This window comes from Oncorhynchus clarkii, chromosome 20 (assembly GCF_045791955.1).
Source record: "Oncorhynchus clarkii lewisi isolate Uvic-CL-2024 chromosome 20, UVic_Ocla_1.0, whole genome shotgun sequence".
Lineage (NCBI taxonomy): Eukaryota > Metazoa > Chordata > Actinopteri > Salmoniformes > Salmonidae > Oncorhynchus > Oncorhynchus clarkii.
Genome location: NC_092166.1, coordinates 8,467,600 through 8,488,587, shown reverse-complemented (window position 1 = coordinate 8,488,587; position 20,988 = coordinate 8,467,600). Strand labels below are relative to the sequence as shown.

Here is a 20,988-nt window from a genome sequence, read left to right as displayed (position 1 = left end):
TCTCTCTGTAATCATCTTTGACCCTGCACTACAGCCCACAGCCTCTCTCTGTATTCAGCTTTGACCCTGCACTACAGCCCACAGCCTCTCTCTGTATTCAGCTTTGACCCTGCACTACAGCCCACAGTCTCTCTCTGTAATCAGCTTTGACCCTGCACTACAGCCCACAGCCTCTCTCTGTATTCAGCTTTGACCCTGCACTGCAGCCCACAGTCTCTCTCTGTAATCATCTTTGACCCTGCACTACAGCCCACAGTCTCTCTCTGTATTCAGCTTTGACCCTGCACTACAGCCCACAGTCTCTCTCTGTATTCAGCTTTGACCCTGCACTACAGCCCACAGTCTCTCTCTGTAATCAGCTTTGACCCTGCACTACAGCCCACAGTCTCTCTCTGTATTCAGCTTTGACCCTGCACTACAGCCCACAGTCTCTCTCTGTAATCATCTTTGACCCTGCACTACAGCCCACAGTCTCTCTCTGTAATCAGTTTTGACCCTGCACTACAGCCCACAGTCTCTCTCTGTAATCAGCTTTGACCCTGCACTACAGCCCACAGTCTCTCTCTGTAATCATCTTTGAACTAGTACTGACCAGATGCATGTCATTCTCTGAAATACAGTATTTTTTATTATATTATAATATCAACACATATTCAATATATGTTCAGTATATTCAATAGTATATTCAATATTTAATCATTCACTGCGCTGGATTAAATGTCTAAAAATCTAAGGGTTTTTACAAGTTAGCCATCTGTTAGGCTCAAGTATAATTTATTATGTTGGGACTTCATTAGTTTGATATTAGACATCTAATAAAATTGTAATCTGTACAATAATTTATGGATTGTGAGAAAGTACCATTATAAGACTTGTCATGAGCATGTATGAGCCCCTTAAAGGGGGCTCATTCAAACAAATGACAAATTAACACATTTGTTTCCTTATTGATAGCAGTCTATCGTCAAGGAGAGATTGATATCCACCCTGTAGTCCTGTTTACTTTGTCACTGCCAAAAATATGAGAATTTTATAACCAAAAGTCAATGTTCCCCAAAGTACCATCCTTCAGATTCCATTTCCCAAATCATCTCAAACTAACTTCAAACAACAACACAATCACTTTCAGAGACTTTGAAATGACTTGGGTTTGAAATACAGACCCTGCACAAAATAGGTATACACTGAGTGTACAAAACCTTAAGAATACATTCCTAATTATTGATTTGCACCCCCGTTTGTCCTCAGAACAGCCTCAACTCGTCGGGGTATGGACTCTACAAGGTGTCAAAAGTGTTCCACAGGGATGTTGGCCCATGTTGACTCCAATGCTTCCCACAGTTTTGTCAAGTTTGGCTGCATATCATTTGTGTGGTGGACCATTACTGATACACACAGGAAACCCAGCAGCGTTGCGGTTCTTGACACAAACCGGTGCTCCTGGCACCTACTACCATACCCTGTTCAAAGGCACTTAAACCTTTTGTCTTGCCCATTCACCCTCTGAAAGGTACACATCCACAATCCATGTCTCAATTGTCTCAAGGCTTAATTTTTTTATTACTATTATTATTTTTTTAAATGGTCTCCTCACATTCATCTACACTGATTGAAGTGGCATCAATAAGGTATCATAGCTTTTCATCTGGTGAAAAGAGCAGGTGTTCCTAATGTTTTGTACTCTCAGTGTACATTGGTTATTGTCAACAGTTTGGTTATGTATGCTCATCACCACCAGGGTGTAGTGTTGTTCTGTGTTATGAAACAGTAGGTTTTCTCTCCCAGAACAGGGTTTGGTCAGCACTGTTCGACACTACCCATCAAATAACAACAGAAAAAGACATTGAGTTTTATTATAAATATTTATTGCAGGTTTAAGGGGGGGAGTTATGTACATGCGATTACAACAGAACACAATATAAATGTACAATATAAATATTCCTATGTGGGATGCAACGGCAGTGTTACCAAGCATTATAGTAATAAGACGACAGCGGTACAAGTTCACTCAACAAACAGGTTATAACGGAGCAGAGTTTGCTAAGAGCAGTGAGACGTTGGGCCAATATGTTTACTGTCATGCAGAAGTCACTGTAGCATTAATGGATACAGCGGAATCAGTGGTGTGAAGTACTTAAAGTACAAATACTTCATAAAGTACTACTTAAGTCATTTTTTGGGGGGATATCTATACTTTACTATTTATGTTTTTGACAATTTGTACTTTTACTTCACTATATTCCTAAATACAATATATATATTTTTTTTACTCCATACATTTATCCAGAAACCCCACAAATACTTGTTACATTTGAATACTTAGCAGGAACAGGAAAATGGTCCAATCACACACTTATCAAGAAAATCTCCCTGGTCATCCCTACTTCCTCTGATCTGGCGGATTCACTAAACATAAATGTTTCATTTGTAAATTATGTCTGAGTGTTGGAGTGTTCTCCTGGCTATCCGTAAATAAATAAAAGCAAGATATTGTGTCGTTTGGCTTGCTTAATATAAGCAATTTGAAATTATTTATACTTTTTACTTTTGATACTTAAGTATATTTAAAACCAAATACTTTTAGACTTTTACTCAAGTACTGTTTTACTGGGTGACTTTCACTTTTACACGAGTCATTTTCTAATAAGGTATCTTTACATTTACTCAATTATGACAATTGGGTACTTTTTCCACCACTGAGAAGAACTGTGTTACGGATTAGCTGGGTTTTACTCACTAGGAAGCCAATTGGAGAAAAACAGACTGAAACAGGGGATGGACTAAGTTGAACTTGTCCAATAAGAAATGTTTGTTTCTGTTGCAAAAAATGTCCATTACCAAATGCTGTAGCATTTTGGATGTAAATTGATGAATTGACAACAAAGCAATTTCTGGAAGTGCTCTGTCACATTCTATAGCAGTTTTACAAAATGTATGCATCAAAGATAAACTTTAGTTTGTTTTTTTGTACGAACACAAAGCATGTTTGACTGGAAGGAGACCAAATAGATACACTTCCTTAAGTGGATGCATCCTTGTGTTGCTACGCAAGTGGTAACTATGTATGGTGCACCAATGTAGCTATTTCTCCTACTCAACACTTCAAATTGTATAATCTATAAGGCCCCAGAATTAACAGTATACTTATCTATGCACTGTGCTTCATATGGAAGTTATATTATACACTTCCCGATGACCAACAGTCTGAATTCATACTTGACCCACTACTTGACAAGAATGACCCAGGTGCAGGAAACAGACAAAAGAGAACTCCAGTCTAGAATATTGGAATGACCCAGGTGCAGGAAACAGACAAAAGAGAACTTCAGTCTAGAATATTGGAATGACCCAGGTGCAGGAAACAGACAAAAGAGAACTCCAGTCCAGTATAATGGAACATGTGGCAACATCATCAATTAGTTGTTTACAAAAATGGACTGGTTAAATCAGTCCCACGTTCTTGTACAAACCTGTCTAAAATCAGATTGTTGTCTGTAATTCATTCAGTGTAAATTCCCTCACAGGTAGTAAGGACATGTTTAATGTATTAAAGAGTGTGACAAATGGCTCAAAACTGCAAACTGAGCAAATGTACAAGCAAATAGTGCTGACTAAACATTTCTCTACATTGCGGATAGTGACTTTAAGCTGCACAACTAACAACAGGACTTTGTATTTGAACAAATACTTTTGTTGGGAATGCTTTAACAGACCGTATTGCATGTTTTACTTCACAAAATGATTTAGTCATAACCACAGTACAACTGTTTTTCCCACCCTTATCTTTAAAACCCAGTTTGCAAGGCATTTGTGTCGTGAATACAAAACACACAGTCTATCATTTTGATTATCATGCACTTTTCTCTGACCCATTGTCTTCAAAATCCCAGGGGCAAACGTCAACCCTTTTAGCAGTGCTAACGGGTTGTTTGTTATTAGAACTCAAAGAGTTTTCTTTCGCTGGAGAAGGCTTTGTCTGTGCTACGCTGGCATGCGCGTCCTCTACCTCCCACGGGCACGCCTCTACCCTCTTGTTCTCCGACGCCTCCGGGTTTCTCGTTGAGCTCCTCCGTCTCCCAGATGTTGGCACGGTGACCGGAACACCCTCTGATGATTGGCTGACACGTGGTCTTTCCGAGGGCCTGCTGGAGGAGCTCTCCTTGTTCTTTGACCTGTGCTGCTTCTCCTCCTCCTTGTCCCTCCCTCCTTTCTCTCTCTCACCCCTCTCTCCCCTTTCTTTGGAGGAGCACGAACCTTTTCGTTTCCGCTTGGAGTGAGCCGTGGGACTGGAGCAGGTCTTCTCCTGGCTGGGGGAAGGCGAGGCTGGGGCTTCATTGTAGTCCCAGGGACAGATGTCCAACATCAGGGTGGGCGGCTGCAGTAGACTCCCTGTGGATTTGGAGTAGTCTGAGTGGAGGATCTTGGGCTTCCCATCAGTTGGTGTGACGCTCCTCTTACGTCTGATCCTCTCTGGAGAGATGGAGTCTGAATCGCCTCCCAACATCGGCTGCACCTCAAAGGCCCAGGGGCACACCTCCGGTTTGAGCAGGAGTGGAGATCTGGGAGACCTGGGCTTCCTTGTTTCTTTGGCCTCGTCTCGTTCACACCCCTTGTCTTTGGAGCGCTGTCGGCCTGCAGGCGATTGCCCTGCGGTTCTCTGCTGCTTCTGTTGGGAACGACTGCCCTTGGTGGTACCCGTGCCACCACCACCATCACCCCTGTGGACCGTGGTGGTCTCTCCCGGAGCAATGGACACATGCTTCTGGGACCTTCCATCCGACGGGGTTGGGGGGTCCTCCACATCCCAAGAGCACACCTCGGAGAGGTCATACAGGTTTCTCCCCGGCTCTGTATTGATGGACGGCTGGCTGCCACTCACCTGCTGCTTCATGATGCCCATCTTGGCCATGGGTGTCCTGGAGTACTCTACCGACTGGCTGATGATCATCTTAGGATAACACTCCATCTCGTCCACCTCAGACAGCATCCTCCCATCGCGACCCTTGAGTCCTTTCTTGCTGGCATCCTCTGTGCTATGGGTCTTGCTGGTGAGCCCGGGCATCTTCTCTTTGGCACTGGTGATGACACTCAGTGACTTCTGCATGATGGACGTCCTCAGCTGAATGGGCTTTTTGTCCGCTGTGAAGTTGTGCGCGCTGGCCGACTTGCAGACCAAGGGCACTGACTCGGCCGGTTCCACCTTTGGGGCAGGCTCCGGTGACTTCTTAACCTGCCTCCTAATGAGAGATCCCAGCAAGGAACCATCGCCGGTGGCCATTTTGTCCCCACCCAAGCCTTCTCCGCCGGTAGTTTCCTTAGCTTGGTCACAAACGTGGTCGTAGCTGTGTGACTTATTCAGGCCCAGAACTTTGTTCTTCAAAGAGTCTTCCCTGGACTTGTGACCTGAATGGGACGAGTCAAAGGGATTCCGTCGAAGGGTGCTGCGGTTGCTCCCGTGCTCGCTACCGTCACGTTCCTCACGGCTGCCATAGCTGCCATGTCGGTGCAAGGTCTCCGGGATCTCAGTGAGGCGCCTCATGAGAGAGCGGCCCAGGCCCTTCTTGGAGCTGCGCTTCTTCTGCAGGTGTGGGTTGTTGGCCAGCATCTTCTTGCGCTTGTAGACTTCCAGTTGGGCGTAAAGCTTCTTGAGCTCGTCCTACAATGATGACACAGAGGATGGGTTGGGATAGAGAGAGAGAGAGAGAGAGAGAGAGAGAGAGAGAGAGAGAGAGAGAGAGAGAGAGAAGGAAGGAAGGAAGGAAGTGGATGAGAAAACAATGCTTGATCAATGCAAATATTTTGTTGTTGCTCTAGAGACATAAATTGACATCACAGACACATCACAGACACAAACCAAACTAACCATGGTCCATTTCCTTGACAGACCAGAATGTTGCCACAAGGTAGCGACTTCCCACAGGGTTCAGTGTTGGGGCCAATCCTGCTTTAATCTACACGCTCCCACTCACCTAACTCCTCAGACATTAAATCATCAACTTTCACTGCTTTGCTGATACTCAAGTATACATCAAAACCAAATCGGACACCATCGCCCATATTTCTTTGTAATGAAAAGCGTTATACAAATTACATTTGAATGACTAATTATTACAATTCTGAATGTTCCCAAACAAAACAGCAAATGGGTGCTAAATCTAAACAGTCTCTACACTGTAAAGATGTGAAAATCTTGGCGCCATACTGGATGGCTGCAGGTTTGGAAGCTCCGACCAAACTTTGCTATTTTGTGATTATTTTGTTGTTTATTTTTACTTTATTTTCTCTAAAAGTATCCGCTATCATTTCTTAAAACCGACAATAACTTTTAAACATCAGATCGGCAGTTAATTACCTCAATTCAGGCTTTAACTTCCCCTCATCTGCTCTGTAACGTTTCTGTAACCTTTCTGTAACCTTTCTGTGACCTTTCTGTGACCTTTCTGTGACCCAATTTCCAGGCTACCCAAGAGGAAACGCCGACGTTACAGAGGCAAGAGAGGAGGGAAACTGGCGAGATTAAAGGGAAGGGAGAACCGGCCACCTCTCCACCCTCCGTTCTACTGGCCAATCACTTGATAATAAGATGGATGACATCCGATCGCGGATTTGCTACCAACGGGACTCTCAAAACTGCAATATTCTCTGCTTTTATGAAACACGGCTATCCAACTCGATGGATTCTGCATTCACCATTCTCCATTTGCCATTCTCCATTCACTAAGGGAGTCTTTCACCCATGACATTAAAACTTGAGAACTTGAAAACCAGAACAAATGAAGTTTACAGAACAGAGGGTAAAAAAGGGAGGGACCCTGCTCACCCGTATGTCTTCGGGGTCCAGGCTGTGTTCGCTCCAGGCTGAGGTGATGCTGCTGTTGAGGTAGGACCCGGACCGGCCCATGTCCAGCTCCTCTTCATAGGTTTCAGTGGCAATGTCATCACTCGCCTGGGTCACTGTGGACAGACACTAACGAGAGGGGGAAAAAACAGACAGAGTGATATTATTTCAAATGTTCTGGTGCACTTTCGCACAGTGTGTGTGTCTTGGAGAGACATGTCGCCCACAGACAAGATTGATCCCATTGTTTTCTACTTCTGAGGATTCTAATTAAGACTTTAGAAATGAACGGTTTATTCCCCACTCAGCGAAAGTTTTTAAAAGTTCCCCACGGGACTGAAGAGATGAAATACCCAGAAGTGCATTTAAATTACAGTACGATACCACTATCGAAGCCGTTTAATGTACTGGTTATGTATTCAGGGAAAAGTGACAGGAGAGAGAGCAGGGTTACCTTTGGTACAAACAGCAGCCCCAAAGACACAGTCACGGTGAGGTGTGTGTGAGTGAAGACCAACATGAGCATCCAGTCAGGGTGCCACTGAGGAGCCAGAGTGAACCTGCCGATAAAGACCAACAGGTTTTATTCAGGACACTATTATCTAAGTGTAACAGAGTACATTATATTCTGCCACGAGCTGTGGCTGGAACTCACAACCTTCTGCACAACAAGACGCCACTCAACGCCAACTGTCTTAGCCAACAGAGAAAGAGACTCTGGGAGCAACAGTTGGCTTCTAAATCTCCGGTTAGGTGATGTGACAGATGTACTCCAGTCAACATTCTACGGATGAGTTTCACATCCACTACACAAGATCTTCACTATCTGACATGAGTAGCCAGGAAGCTCAGGGACGAAGAGCTACCACCCTCACTACGAAGACATAAGATTGGACTTGATCCCTTTTTTTTCATTTTTTTTTAGCTTATGGATTTATCTTTCTTTACAAAGTGTCTTTCTATTCTGCTGTTCTCCCTGACTCAATGAGTTTTGGTTACTGAGTATCAGTCATTGGTTAAATGATTTGAAAGAGGAAGAGTATAAATCTATTTGAATAGGAGAGGGACGCACACTCTCACCCTGTTACCACAAACAAAACCTAAAATATCCATTATTTGCATGGAGCAACCAACGGCGTGGAAAACCAAAAGAAAACAGCATGTACTCAAACTACAAAACACTGCTTTGCATAGCATAGATACAGGTCTGGCTAGGTACAGCAGGCTGTACATCCCAGGATATGAATCATGAAAGAGTTTCATTGTGTACAAAGGATGATATATCGGCAAGTAAAGGTGACGGATGTACAGAACGAGTGAGAGAGACACAGAGAGAACTTCAAATTGAACAGAGGACAGAAGACAGATGATTGAATGAAGCCTCCACCACTAACCATGCAGTGGAGTCTATCTCTCTGCTCTTTAATGGGAGTTGCGTTATTAGCCCAGATGAGCAGCACCTCAACAGTAAACGTTGCGTTACAAGGAGTGGCCACTCAGTCATCACTGTACTCTGCTCCTAATACTAATGTTAATCATGTGAAAGCTTCTAATGCCATTGACGGGAACAAAGACCCAAACGCCGACAATGGATCCTGCACCCACACAATGAAGGAGACCAACCCCTGGTGGAGAGTGAACCTGCTGGATGTGTACAAAGTGACTACTGTTGTAATCACCAACAGAAACAGCAATCATGAGAGGCTCAATGGTGCAGAGATTCGTATTGGTAATTCACTGGAGAACAACGGCAACAACAACCCCATATGTGCAGACATCTCCAGCATCTCAGCAGGACAGAACCAGACCTTCCAGTGTAAAGAGATGGAGGGACACTATGTCAGTGTGATCATCCGTGGCAATGACCAAATTCTCACTCTGTGTGAGGTGGAGGTATATGGCAGTCTAGCGGGACACTGTTCATCTGCAACATGCCTCTCTCATGACGAGTATCAGTTTGTGAACCAAAATAAGACCTGGACTGAAGCACAGAGTTACTGCAGACAGCGGTACACGGACCTGGCCACCATAGACAACGTGGAGGACTTGGACAGACAGATGAAAGCTGTACACAGTAATTATACTGAAGCAGCCTGGATAGGGTTAAAGAAGGGAGACTGGAAGGGAGAGTGGCAGTGGTCAGACGATGATTGCAGTGAGGGATATTTCAACTGGCGCCAAGACGAACCAAATAACAGGGAAGGGAACGAGGACTGTGTGATGATGAGCAACGGTGGCCAATGGAATACATCTAATTGCAACAATTCACATGCATTTATCTGCTATGACAGACTGAACAGTTCTGGTACGAAATTCAATTTTATTTATAATACTCAGATGACTTGGAGAGATGCTCAGATGTACTGTAGGGAGAATCACACAGACCTGGCCAGTGTGAGGAACCAGACTGAGAACGAGGAGATATTTAGACTGGCTAGTGGTGATAGTGTGTGGATTGGCCTGTTCAGAGGCTTCTGGAAGTGGTCAGACCAGAGTAACTGCTCATTCAGAAACTGGCATGAGAGACAACACGATAACACCGGAGGGAATCAGACCTGTGCTGTGACATTTATGAACTATTCCGGGCGTTGGGGTTTTCAGAAGTGTGATGAAAAACAACCTTTCTTCTGCTACTACAGTGAGTGACCCCCTCCTCTGTTTATGGCATCTCTAATGTTGCTGAGTTATAGCATGGAGTAAACTACAGCTACACCACTGAAAGTTGGTTATAACAAGATTTTACACACCTCTCCTCTGGGACCCCTAGACATTTAAACTATTTTGTTTTAACCCTTAACTAGTTCACCTGATTCACCTGATTCACCTGATTCACCTGATTTACCTGATTTACCTGATTCACCTGATTTACCTGATTCACCTGATTCACCTGATTTACCTGATTCACCTGATTCACCTGATTTACCTGATTTACCTGATTCACCTGATTTACCTGATTCACCTGATTCACCTGATTTACCTGATTCACCTGATTCGCCTGATTCACCTGATTTACCTGATTCACCTGATTCACGTGATTCACCTGATTTAAGGGCTTGATGATTAGTTGACAAGTTGAATCAGGTGTGCTCGATCTAGAATATATCAAATGCATGGTATGGCTGGGGTCCCCGAGGAGAGGTTTGAAAAAGGCTGTGTTATAATATCACAAACTCGTTTTTTTTCCTCAGATAAGGTGATCTTGATCCATCAGAATAAGACGTGGAAAGACGCCCTGGCCTACTGCAGAGAGCAACACAACGACCTGGTCTCTGTCCACTCTGACGAGGTCCAGAGATGGGTGGAGGCCCAGGCCAAGAGAGCCTCCACTCCTCATGTGTGGCTGGGCTTGCGCTTCACCTGCACTTTGAACCTCTGGTTCTGGGTCAGTGGAGAGTCCACCTGCTACAACAACTGGGCTTCGGGAAACGGGACCGTCATGAAGGACTGTGGGAGAACCGGAGTGAGGAGTACCGGGGCGGTAGAGAAAGATGGAGGACACCAGTGGGTCAGTCTGCCTGACACAGAAGAGCTCAACTTCATCTGCAGCACCTCTAACAAAAGTAGAATCAGGACCAAGGTAGTAGAATCTGGACCAAGGTAGTAGAATCTGGACCAAGGTAGTAGAATCTGGACCAAGGTAGTAGAATCTGGACCAAGGTAGTAGAGTCTGGACCAAGGTAGTAGAGTCTGGACCAAGGTAGTAGAATCTGGACCAAGGTAGTAGAATCTGGACCAAGGTAGTAGAATCTGGACCAAGGTAGTAGAGTCTGGACCAAGGTAGTAGAATCTGGACCAAGGTAGTAGAGTCTGGACCAAGGTAGTAGAATCTGGACCAAGGTAGTAGAGTCTGGACCAAGGTAGTAGAGTCTGGACCAAGGTAGTAGAATCTGGACCAAGGTAGTAGAATCTGGACCAAGGTAGTAGAATCTGGACCAAGGTAGTAGAATCTGGACCAAGGTAGTAGAGTCTGGACCAAGGTAGTAGAGTCTGGACCAAGGTAGTAGAGTCTGGACCAAGGTAGTAGAATCTGGACCAAGGTAGTAGAGTCTGGACCAAGGTAGTAGAATCTGGACCAAGGTAGTAGAGTCTGGACCAAGGTAGTAGAGTCTGGACCAAGGTAGTAGAGTCTGGACCAAGGTAGTAGAATCTGGACCAAGGTAGTAGAGTCTGGACCAAGGTAGTAGAATCAGGACCAAGGTAGTAGAATCTGGACCAAGGTAGTAGAATCTGGACCAAGGTAGTAGAATCTGGACCAAGGTAGTAGAATCTGGACCAAGGTAGTAGAGTCTGGACCAAGGTAGTAGAATCAGGACCAAGGTAGTAGAATCTGGACCAAGGTAGTAGAGTCTGGACCAAGGTAGTAGAATCTGGACCAAAGTAGTAGAATCTGGACCAAGGTAGTAGAATCTGGACCAAGGTAGTAGAGTCTGGACCAAGGTAGTAGAGTCTGGACCAAGGTAGTAGAATCTGGACCAAAGTAGTAGAATCTGGACCAAGGTAGTAGAATCTGGACCAAGGTACTAGAATCTGGACCAAAGTAGTAGAATATGGACTAAGGTAGTAGAATCTGGACCAAGGTAGTGGAATCTGGACCCAGCTCTAGCAGGGTACCATTCCCAGACATGGGTTTGGCCTAGTCCTGGACTAAAAAAAAGCAGAGAAGAATCTCCATTTAGAATTATTTTTAGTCCATGTCTAGGCTTAATCTGTGTCTGGGGAAACCGGCCCTCAGTCTTCAGATCTACATATTTTCATTCATAGAACTTTCTGGAAGCATGTTGCTGTCGTAGCTTTTGAAAAAGAAAAGCACCACACTCTAGGAGCTCAGATGTAATAATTTAATAACCAACGTTTGGACAGACAAGCTGTCTTCATCAGGGTATAATGACAAACACTGCGGGTCACTAGTTGTCTCTGTAATCATGGCTGGGTGTCGCTTGATATCATTGGTCGATTTACAGATATAAATAGAACATATATAAAAAAAATGGATATATGATCATAGATACAATTCAGCTACATCAGCCAACAAACATTTACAATGAACAGCAAAATCACAATAATCACAAGAATGGCTTCAGATTAAAAGTCTATGTTGAGACCGAAGGGAGTGAGGGTCTTTAAAGTTCCGAGAGGCCTCTTGTTTTAACAATACATTTTCACAATTGTAACCTTACAACTTTTTTTGTTTGACATTATATTGTATTGTGTGTGTGACTTAATAAATTATTCGATTTTTATAGATTACGTTTAAGGTTAAAAAAATATATAATAATCTTGTTATACTGTTTTATCTTTTGAGGTTGTTTATTCACATCCTTTTCACATATTTGTCGAAACATTTTATTAGTCTTTCAATCACATATAGACCTGGATGATCATTGTTGATGTTCAATTTGACTGTCCTTTTAGTGTCAATAGTATTGGTGTGTGTGAGTATGTGACGTTTGATTATTTTTGGTTTAAGTGATTGTTTTACTATTTTGTTGATTATTGATCCACCAAAGGAGCAAAATAGATAAATAAATACCAGTATGGGGATGAGGTAGGTAGATAGATGGGCTGTTTACAGATTGGCTATGTACAGGTGCAGTAATCTGTAAAGCCAGTGGGTTTGGCGACGAGTATGAAGCGAGGGCCAACCAACGAGAGCGTACAGGTCGCAATGGTGGGTAGTGTATGGGGCTTTGGTGACAAAACGGATGGCACTGTGATAGACTGCATCCAGTTTGTTGAGTAGAGTGTTGGAGGCTATTTTATAGATGACATCACAGAAGTCGAGGATCGGTAGGATGGTCAGTTTTACGAGGGTATGTTTGGCAGCATGAGTGAAGGATGCTTTGTTGCGATATAGGAAGCCGATTCTACATTTCATTTTGGATTGGAGATGCTTAATGTGAGTCTGGAAGGAGGGTTTACAGTCTAACCAGACACCCAGGTATTTGTAGTTGTCCACGTATTCTAAGTCAGAGCCGTCCTGAGTAGTGATGCTGGATGGGCGAGCAGGTGCGGGCAGTGATCGATTGAATAGCATGCATTTAGTTTTACTTGCGTTTAAGAGCAGTTGGAGGCCATGGAAGGAGAGTTGAATGGCATTGAAGCTCGTCTGGAGGGTTGTTAACACAGTGTCCAAGGAGGGGCCAAAAGTATACAGAATGGTGTCGTCTGTGTAGAGGTGGATCAGAGAATCACCAGCAGCAAGAGCAACATCATTGATGTATACAGAAAAGAGAGTCGGCCTGAGAATTGAACCCTGTGGCACACCCAGGGTTCATGACTTGACACACTGAACTCTATCAGAGAAGTAGTTGGTAAACCAGGCGAGGCAATCATTTGAGAAACCAAGGCTGTCGAGTCTGCCAATAAGAATGTGGTAATTGACAGAGTCGAAAGCCTTGGCCAGGTCGATGAATACGGCTGCACAGTAATGTCTCTTATCGATGGCGGTTATGATGTTGTTTAGAACCTTGAGCGTCGCTGAGGTGCACCCATGACCAGCTCTGAAACCAGATTGCATAGCGGAGAAGGTATGGTGGGATTCGAAATGGTCAGTAATCTGTTTGTTAACTTGGCTTTCGAAGACCTTAGAAAGACAGGGTAGGATAGATATAGGTCTGTAGCAGTTTGTGTCTAGAGTGTCTCCCCCTTTGAAGAGGGGGATGACCGCGGCAGCTTTCCAATCTTTGGGAATCTCAGACGATACGAAAGAGAGGTTGAACAGGCTAGTAATAGGGGTTGCAACAATTTCGGCAGATCATTTTAGAAAGAGAGGGTCCAGATTGTCTAGCCCGGCTGATTTGTAGGGGTCCAGATTTTGCAGCTCTTTCAGAACATCAGCTATCTGGATTTTGGTAAAGGAGAAATGGTGGGGGCTTTGGCGGGTTGCTGTGGAGGGTGCCGGGCAGTTGACCGGGGTAGGGGGGCTATTCGATGCTAATGCAGAACGCCACAGGATGTTTTTGTGCTGGTCAAGGGCAGACAGATCTGGAGTGAACCAAGGACTATATCTATTCCTAGTTCTACATTTTTTGAGAGGGGCATGCTTATTTAAGATGGTGAGGAAGGCACTTTTAAAGAATAGCCAGGCATCATCTACTGACGGGATAAGGTCAATGTCATTCCAGGATACCCCGGCCAGGTCGATTAGAAAGGCCTGCTCGCAGAAGTGTTTCAGGGAGCGTTTGACAGTGATGAGGGGTGGTCGTTTGGTCGCAGACCCATTACGGATGCAGGCAATGAGGCAGTGATCGCTGAGATCTTGATTGAAAACAGCAGAGGTGTATTTGGAGGGCGAATTAGTTAGGACGACATCTATGAGGGTGCCCGTGTTTACTGATTTGGGGTTGTACCTGGTAGGTTCATTGATAATTTGTGTGAGATTGAGGGCATCAAGCTTAGTTTGTAGGATGGCCGGGGTGTTAAGCATGTCCCAGTTTAGGTCACCTAGTAGCACGAGCTCAGAAGATAGATGGGGGGCAATCAATTCACATATGGTATCGAGGGCGCAGCTGGGGGCAGAGGGAGGTCTATAGCAAGCGACAACAGTGAGAGACTTGTTTCTGGAAAGGTGAATTTTCAAATTGTTTGGGTACAGACTTAGATAGCCTTCAGAGTTCTGTATTACTATCTTTGCAGTAGATTGCAACACCACCCCCTTTGGCAGTTCTATCTTGGCGGAAAACGTTATAGTTAGCAATGGAAATTTCAGGGTTTTTGGTGGTTTTCCTAAGCCAGGATTCAGACATGGCTAAGACATCTGGGTTGGCAGAGTGTGCTAAAGCAGTGAATAAAACAAACTTAGGGAGTAGGCTTCTAATGTTAACATGCATGAAACCAAGGCTTTTACGTTTACAGAAGTTTTACTGCAGGACCTGGATTAACCTCCACATCACCAGAGGAACAGAGGAGAAGTAGGATAAGGGTACGGCTAAAGACTATACGAACTGTTGGAGTCCTCGGGCAGATTATGTCGGTATTCCAGTCGTAGGGGATCTGCGGGGTTCCATGACTCGTACCGGCTGTAGAAGGGGTCCGGATATTGTAGCCCAGGAGTATACTTCGGTGGTAGCACAGGAGCCCTGGCCGGGCTAGCTTCAAGCTAATTGGTGCTTGCTCTGGGATGGAAACGCTAACCAGGAGTAGTCATCCGGGATTGCGGTTAGCTAGTTGTGAAGATCCAGATGAAAATGTTCAGTTTGCAGTAGGAATCCGGGGATAAAAATAACAGGTCCGTTATGCTCTGGTTAGAGTCACGTTGTTCGAACTGACGAGAGCTTTCCGAGCTGAAGGTTAGCTGATGACCGCTGGCAATGGTTTGCTGACTGATAGCTGGTAGTTAGCTGGCTAGCTTCAGTTGAGGGATTCCGGAGTAAATATAAATACTTTAGGGGGAAAAAGGCAGATCCACGCCACATTGGGTGAGGCGGGTTGCAGGAGAGTATTTAGATATTGAGGTTTAGCAAAATATTTTAAAGGAAATGCAACGAAAAAGATGTAAAACGATATATACAAGCGACACGACAGGGCAAAGACGTCTGACTGCTACGCCATCTTGGAATAGGAACTGTGAACCGTGTCACAAGAGAAATACTAAATGGGAGATCATATCACTGATGCAATTTCAATGTTGCTTGAGTTGCTTTGTGTATCACCAAATTTGCTTGAGATGATTTTACTACAACACTGCTCACTGTATCCAAGTTGTTTGACATGAATATATCCTCCCCGCCCACTCAGCCTGTCTTTTCAAACTTCCTGGTAGTTAGCCATGTGAAAAAGTAAATACTTTTCAGAGTTACTTTTCAGGAACTTTCAAACTTCTTAACTATAATATATGATGCTTAGCTTATATTGTATCCACTTTGTTTCCCCTGAATGAAAAATAAAATAAAATAAATCATTAAAAAAAAGATCTAGAATTAAAATGAGAATGGAAGAATGTGATCATATCAAATACTCTTGAGTATACTAAACATTAGGAACACCACAAAACACTGCAACAAAAACTATTTATCGTTACAAAGTCCCATTAAATTTGCTGGGTGGAGTGAGTGACTTAAGTGGTCTATGAAATATTAATCATCATCAAACTTCAAACGAGGCAGGTGAATTTTCATATCCTCGACTAATTCAATGGGGGATCACAACGCTGAGGGATGGCGGTCAAGGTCCCGGGGAGGTCGATGTCCCACCACCCCTCCGCCAACTGTTCCCCCCGATAATGAGATTCAACCTCATTAATCACATTAGTCATCCCAAAAGGGTGTTTTTGGCACGGGGTTGAAAAATAAACATCACGACTCTCTCGCTCTCTCCTTCCCTCTCTTAGTCAAACTCAGCCAGCTCTTATCGCTGGGCTCCAGCAGCCTGGCTGCTCTCTGATGCCTCTGACGCGGTTCTCTGAAATAAGCATGGCAATAGACTCTCTGGACTTTTTTATGGTCATACTGTACATACTCCAGCCTCATTTCCTTTCACTGGGTTTTGTTAAAAGTTATTTATTGGCGCCACCTGTTGGTGATGATCTTAAGTACTACAGACACATTCTACATTCAGCTTTGAGGTGAATGTTCTAGGTACCACTTTACATACCAGTGTCATGACGTTGGCCTGGGGGGTAGGCTTATGACAGTCATAAATAAATAAATAAAGATTAGTTAGGTATTTAGTAAATAAATAATTTAACCCAATTGTGTATAGCTGATTCAAATTGTTAGCCAGGGTTCGTGCAGATAACCAATAATTTACAACTTTCAGATGAGACTGAATTAAGATGACGATTGATATTGACTGCTATTGATGTAAAATATTACTAGGTCTTTAAGAGTTTATTCGGAAAATAACAGCTCTATAAATATTATTTTGTCGTGCCCGACTCTCTAGTTAATTACATTTACATGATTAGCTCAACCAGGTAATATTAATTACGGAGAAATTATTTTATAGAATCACTTAATCCGGCATAGCCAAAGACACGACACTATAGTGATCCAGTATTGATCCTATAATCCTATAGTGATCCTATAATCCTATAATGATCCTACAGTGATTCTATAGTGATCCTGTAGTGATCCTATAATCCTATAGTGATCCTACAGTGATCCTCCCCCATTAAAGTGCCACCAACCTCCTGTGCAGTGAATACCATTTTTTATGTCTCTGCATGCAGTTTGAAGAAAGTTGCTAACTAGTGTCAGTGCAATTGCTAACTTGCGTTAGCACAATGACTGGAAGTCTATGGTAACTGCTATCATGCTAGTAGATACCATAGATACCATAGCCAAAGACACGACACCGGATACATGCTGAGTGACAAGTTGATACATTGAGGGAATGACTGCTACCAACAAAAAACAGCGCACACACACACTTGTAGTTTTCCTAGTTGTCAAATGGGAAGGAGGCTCATCAAGCCAGTGTCAGCGCCTCCAGCAGATAACTGTAGAGAGACAGTTACATACAGGGTATAAGGAGTTTATTTTAAGCCTTGGCAGATTTTTTTGCACCGTCTGCCTGGTGCAGAATATTATCCACCTCCTTTCAAGGGGCTTATCCGAGTTGTCCTGCTGACACTATTCATTTGTTTGATGGGAAGGAGCGCTCTACTCTGCCTTTTAACTGGGGATGTTCTGCTCCTGTTATTCTCCTGCCTATATCTCTTCTTGATTATGGTTATAAACTATAAGGGCAAAAAGTTGTAAGGGCATATACAGTTCTCTCTCTCTCTCTCGCTCTCTCTCTCTCTCTCTCTCTCCATCCCTCTCTCTCCCCCTCCCTCTCTCTCCCCCCCTCTCTCTCTCCCCCTCTCTCTCTCTCCCCCTCTCTCTCTCTCCTCCTCTCTCTCTCCCCCTCCCCCTCTCTCTCTCTCTCCCCCTCTCTCTCTCTCTCTCTCGCTCTCTCTCCCTCTCTCTCTCTCCCCCCCTCTCTCTCTCTCTCTCTCTCTCTCGCTCTCTCTCGCTCTCTCTCTCAAATACTTAGTAAAAGTCTACTCTCCTTGCACAGTATTCACATTCAATTATATTCCCCTCCCCCCTACAGATCTATACAACCTACTCTACATTTTAAAAAGTGAAAGGAAATTCTAGAAAATGTTCCAAATTATTATGATATACATTTTTTTTTACAAAGATGTCTTGATTGCGTATCTCTTCACACTCCAGAGATAATACTTGTTGGAAGCACTGTTGGCAGCCATTACAGCTGTGAATAATTTGGAATAGGATTCTAACTTTGCATTACACCATGTCATTGGATGTAGGTAAAAAGTTGGGTGAAAAAAAGATTAAATTCTCTGATGTTGATGACTTTTTACAAATCCAATCAGTTTTCCGTGTTGATTCATCACATATCATTTTTTTGTTGTTGATATGACCTGGAAACAACGTTGATTAAACCTGTTTGTGACCATTGGGAATATTCCAACCTTGTTTCTACATTTTCAAGCAGATTTAAGTCAGGACTGAGACTGGACTATTCAGGAACACTCACCACCTCTTATACCCTGACTACACCACTCGTGAGCGTTGCAAAAATACATTTAGGAATCCATGTTATTCAATTATTGCACCCACACTGCTCGCGCGCGCCAACGAGCGTCTGCTACGCCAAGGGCTAAAATAGAAGTCATTGTCACGTTCTGACCTTAGTTATTTTGTTATGTCTTCGTTTTAGTATGGTCAGGGCGTGAGTTGGGTGGGTTGTCTATGTTCCTTTTTCTATGATTTGGGATTTCTGTGTTTGGCCTGGTATGGTTCTCAATCAGAGGCAGCTGTCATTCGTTGTCCCTGATTGAGAACCATACTTAGGTCGCCTGGTTTCACTTTTGAGTGGTGGGTGATTGTTTCCTGTGTCTGTACCACACGGGACTCGTTTGGTCATTCACGTTGTTATTTTGTATTTCTGTAGTGTTCAGTTTTATATATTCAAATGGACACTTACTGTACCACGCTGCGCATTGGTCCTCCGATCCTTCCTACTACTCCTCTTCGTCAGAAGACAATCGTTACAGTCATTCCTATTTCTGACGCAGATCGCGCTGCAAGTCCTGCCTCTCCCATCTCCTCATTGGTTTATAGAAGCAGGTGACATATCCTCAATGGTTATACCCATGTGGGTGATTGAAAGACGAACTGTTTTGCTGGTTGTCGTGGTAATACTATGAAAGTGTAGATGCCAATCACCATATAAGTTCAAAGATGAAAAAGCCTGGAAGGAGGAGAGATGGCTAGAAACGATTTTATGTGTGAATTAATTGTCGGAGTAGAGGAACTTGTGCATTTCAGGTAAAATAACAACTCAATGTTTATATCCCAGGACAAATTAGCTAGCAACAGCAAGCTAGCTAAATAGGACAAATTAGATAGCAAGTGCAAGCTAACTAGCTAAATTGTCATACATGTTTAATGCTTTTCGAGCTGTCCCGAAATTAATGTCATTGGTTCAGAGTTTGTTTTGATATTTTAACCTGCGTGTCATAATCGCGTTTGCTGTAGGGGGACAAAATAAATGCATGCACGATAGCGCACGATCTCGCAGCCGGTTAGGGTTCTGTGTTAGAAAGCGATTTTTGACAATTTAATAAAGTTAAATAAAGGTTAAATAAATTGTCTCGATGAAAAATACAACTCTATCCCAGGGTTTTCAGAAGACTACGGTGAGTTTCCCTCTAACGTTTTACTATCAATGACTTCCAACAAAATGTACTGAACGTTAAGCAATTTTGATCATTCGGAAAGTATTCAGACACTTTGACTTTTTCCACATTATGTTACGTTACAGCCTTATTCTAAAATGGATTAAATACATTATTTTCCTCATCAATGTACACACAACGCCCCATAATGACAAAGTGAAAACAGGTTTTTAGTCATTTTTAAAAATAAAAACAGAAATACCTTATTTACATAAGTAGTCAGACCCTTTGCTATGAGACCCGACTATTGAGCTCAGGTGTCCTGTTTCCATTGATCATCCTTGAGATGTTTCTACAACTTGATTGGAGTCCATCTGTGGTAAATTGAACTGATTGGACATGATTTGGAAAGGCACACACCTGTCTATATAAGGTCCCACAGTTGACAGTGCATGTCGGAGCCAAAACCAAGCCATGAATCCGAAGGAATTATCCATAGAGCTCAGAGTTCTGGGTAAAGGTACCAAAAAATGTCTGTAGCATTGATCAGGGAGGTGACCAAGAACCCGATGGTCACTCTGACAAAGATCCAGAGTTCCTCTGTGGACAACCATCTCTGTAGCACCCCACCAATCAGGCCTTTATGGTAGAGTGGCCAGACTACTCCTCAGTAAAAGGCAGCTGACAGCCTGCTTGGAGTTTACCAAAAGGCACCTGAAGGACTCCCAGACCATGAGAAACAAGATTCTCTGGTCTGATGAAACCAAGATTAAACTCTTTGGCCTGAATGCCAAGCATCACATCTGGAGGAAACCAGGCACCGCTCATCACGTGGCCAATACCATCCCTACAGTAAAGCATGGTGGTGGCAGCATCATGCTGTGGGGATGGTTTTCAGTGGCAGGGTCTGGGAGACTAGTCAGGATCGAGGAAAAGATGAACGGAGCAAAGTATAGAGAGATCCTTGATGAACCTCAGACTTGGGTGAAGGTTTTAACTTCCAACAGGACAACAACACTAAGCACACAGCCAAGACAACGCAGGAGTGGATTCGGGACAAGTCTCTGAATGTCCTTGAGTGGCCCATCCAGAGCCCGGACTTGAACCCGATCTAACATCTCTGGAGAGACCTGAAAATAGCTGTGCAGCAACGCTCCCCATCCAACCTGACAGAGCTTGAGATGGGATCTGCAGAGAAGAATGGGAGAAACTCCCCAAATACAGGTGTGCCAAGCTTGTAGAGTCATACCCATGAAGACTCAAGGCTATAATTGCTGCCAAAAGTGCTTTAATAATAACTTCTTAGGGCTAGGTGGGACGCTAATAACCCACCTCGACAACATCCGGTGAAATTGCAGAGCGCGAAATTCAAAATACAGAAAACGTAATATTAAACATTAATGAAAATACAAGTGTCTTACATCGTTTAAAAGCTTATTAACTTCTTGTTAATCCAACAGCATTGACAGATTTCAAAAAGGCTTTAGGGAAAAAGCATAACATGCGATTATCTGAGGAC

General features: G+C 43.6%; 2 protein-coding genes across 2 annotated transcripts in view; one reads left to right on the top strand and one right to left on the bottom strand.

The window, feature by feature from the left end:
* Positions 1-1,889: 1,889 nt before the first annotated feature.
* LOC139375831 (metabotropic glycine receptor-like) overlaps positions 1,890-20,988 on the bottom strand; it is a 111,315-nt gene continuing 92,216 nt past the window's right edge. The window contains exons 9-11 of the mRNA XM_071117731.1: positions 7,293-7,398; positions 6,821-6,967; positions 1,890-5,656 (exon numbers count right to left, since the gene is read on the bottom strand). Of these exons, the coding sequence (XP_070973832.1) occupies positions 3,851-5,656; positions 6,821-6,967; positions 7,293-7,398 (2,059 nt within the window). The 3' untranslated portion in view covers positions 1,890-3,850. The remainder of the gene's footprint in view (positions 5,657-6,820; positions 6,968-7,292; positions 7,399-20,988) is intronic.
* On the top strand, positions 8,177-10,483 carry LOC139375832 (macrophage mannose receptor 1-like). Its single transcript, XM_071117732.1, has 2 exons — positions 8,177-9,476; positions 10,027-10,483. Exons 1-2 carry the CDS (start codon positions 8,213-8,215, stop codon positions 10,437-10,439), a joined length of 1,677 nt encoding a protein of 558 aa, XP_070973833.1. The 5' UTR covers positions 8,177-8,212; the 3' UTR covers positions 10,440-10,483.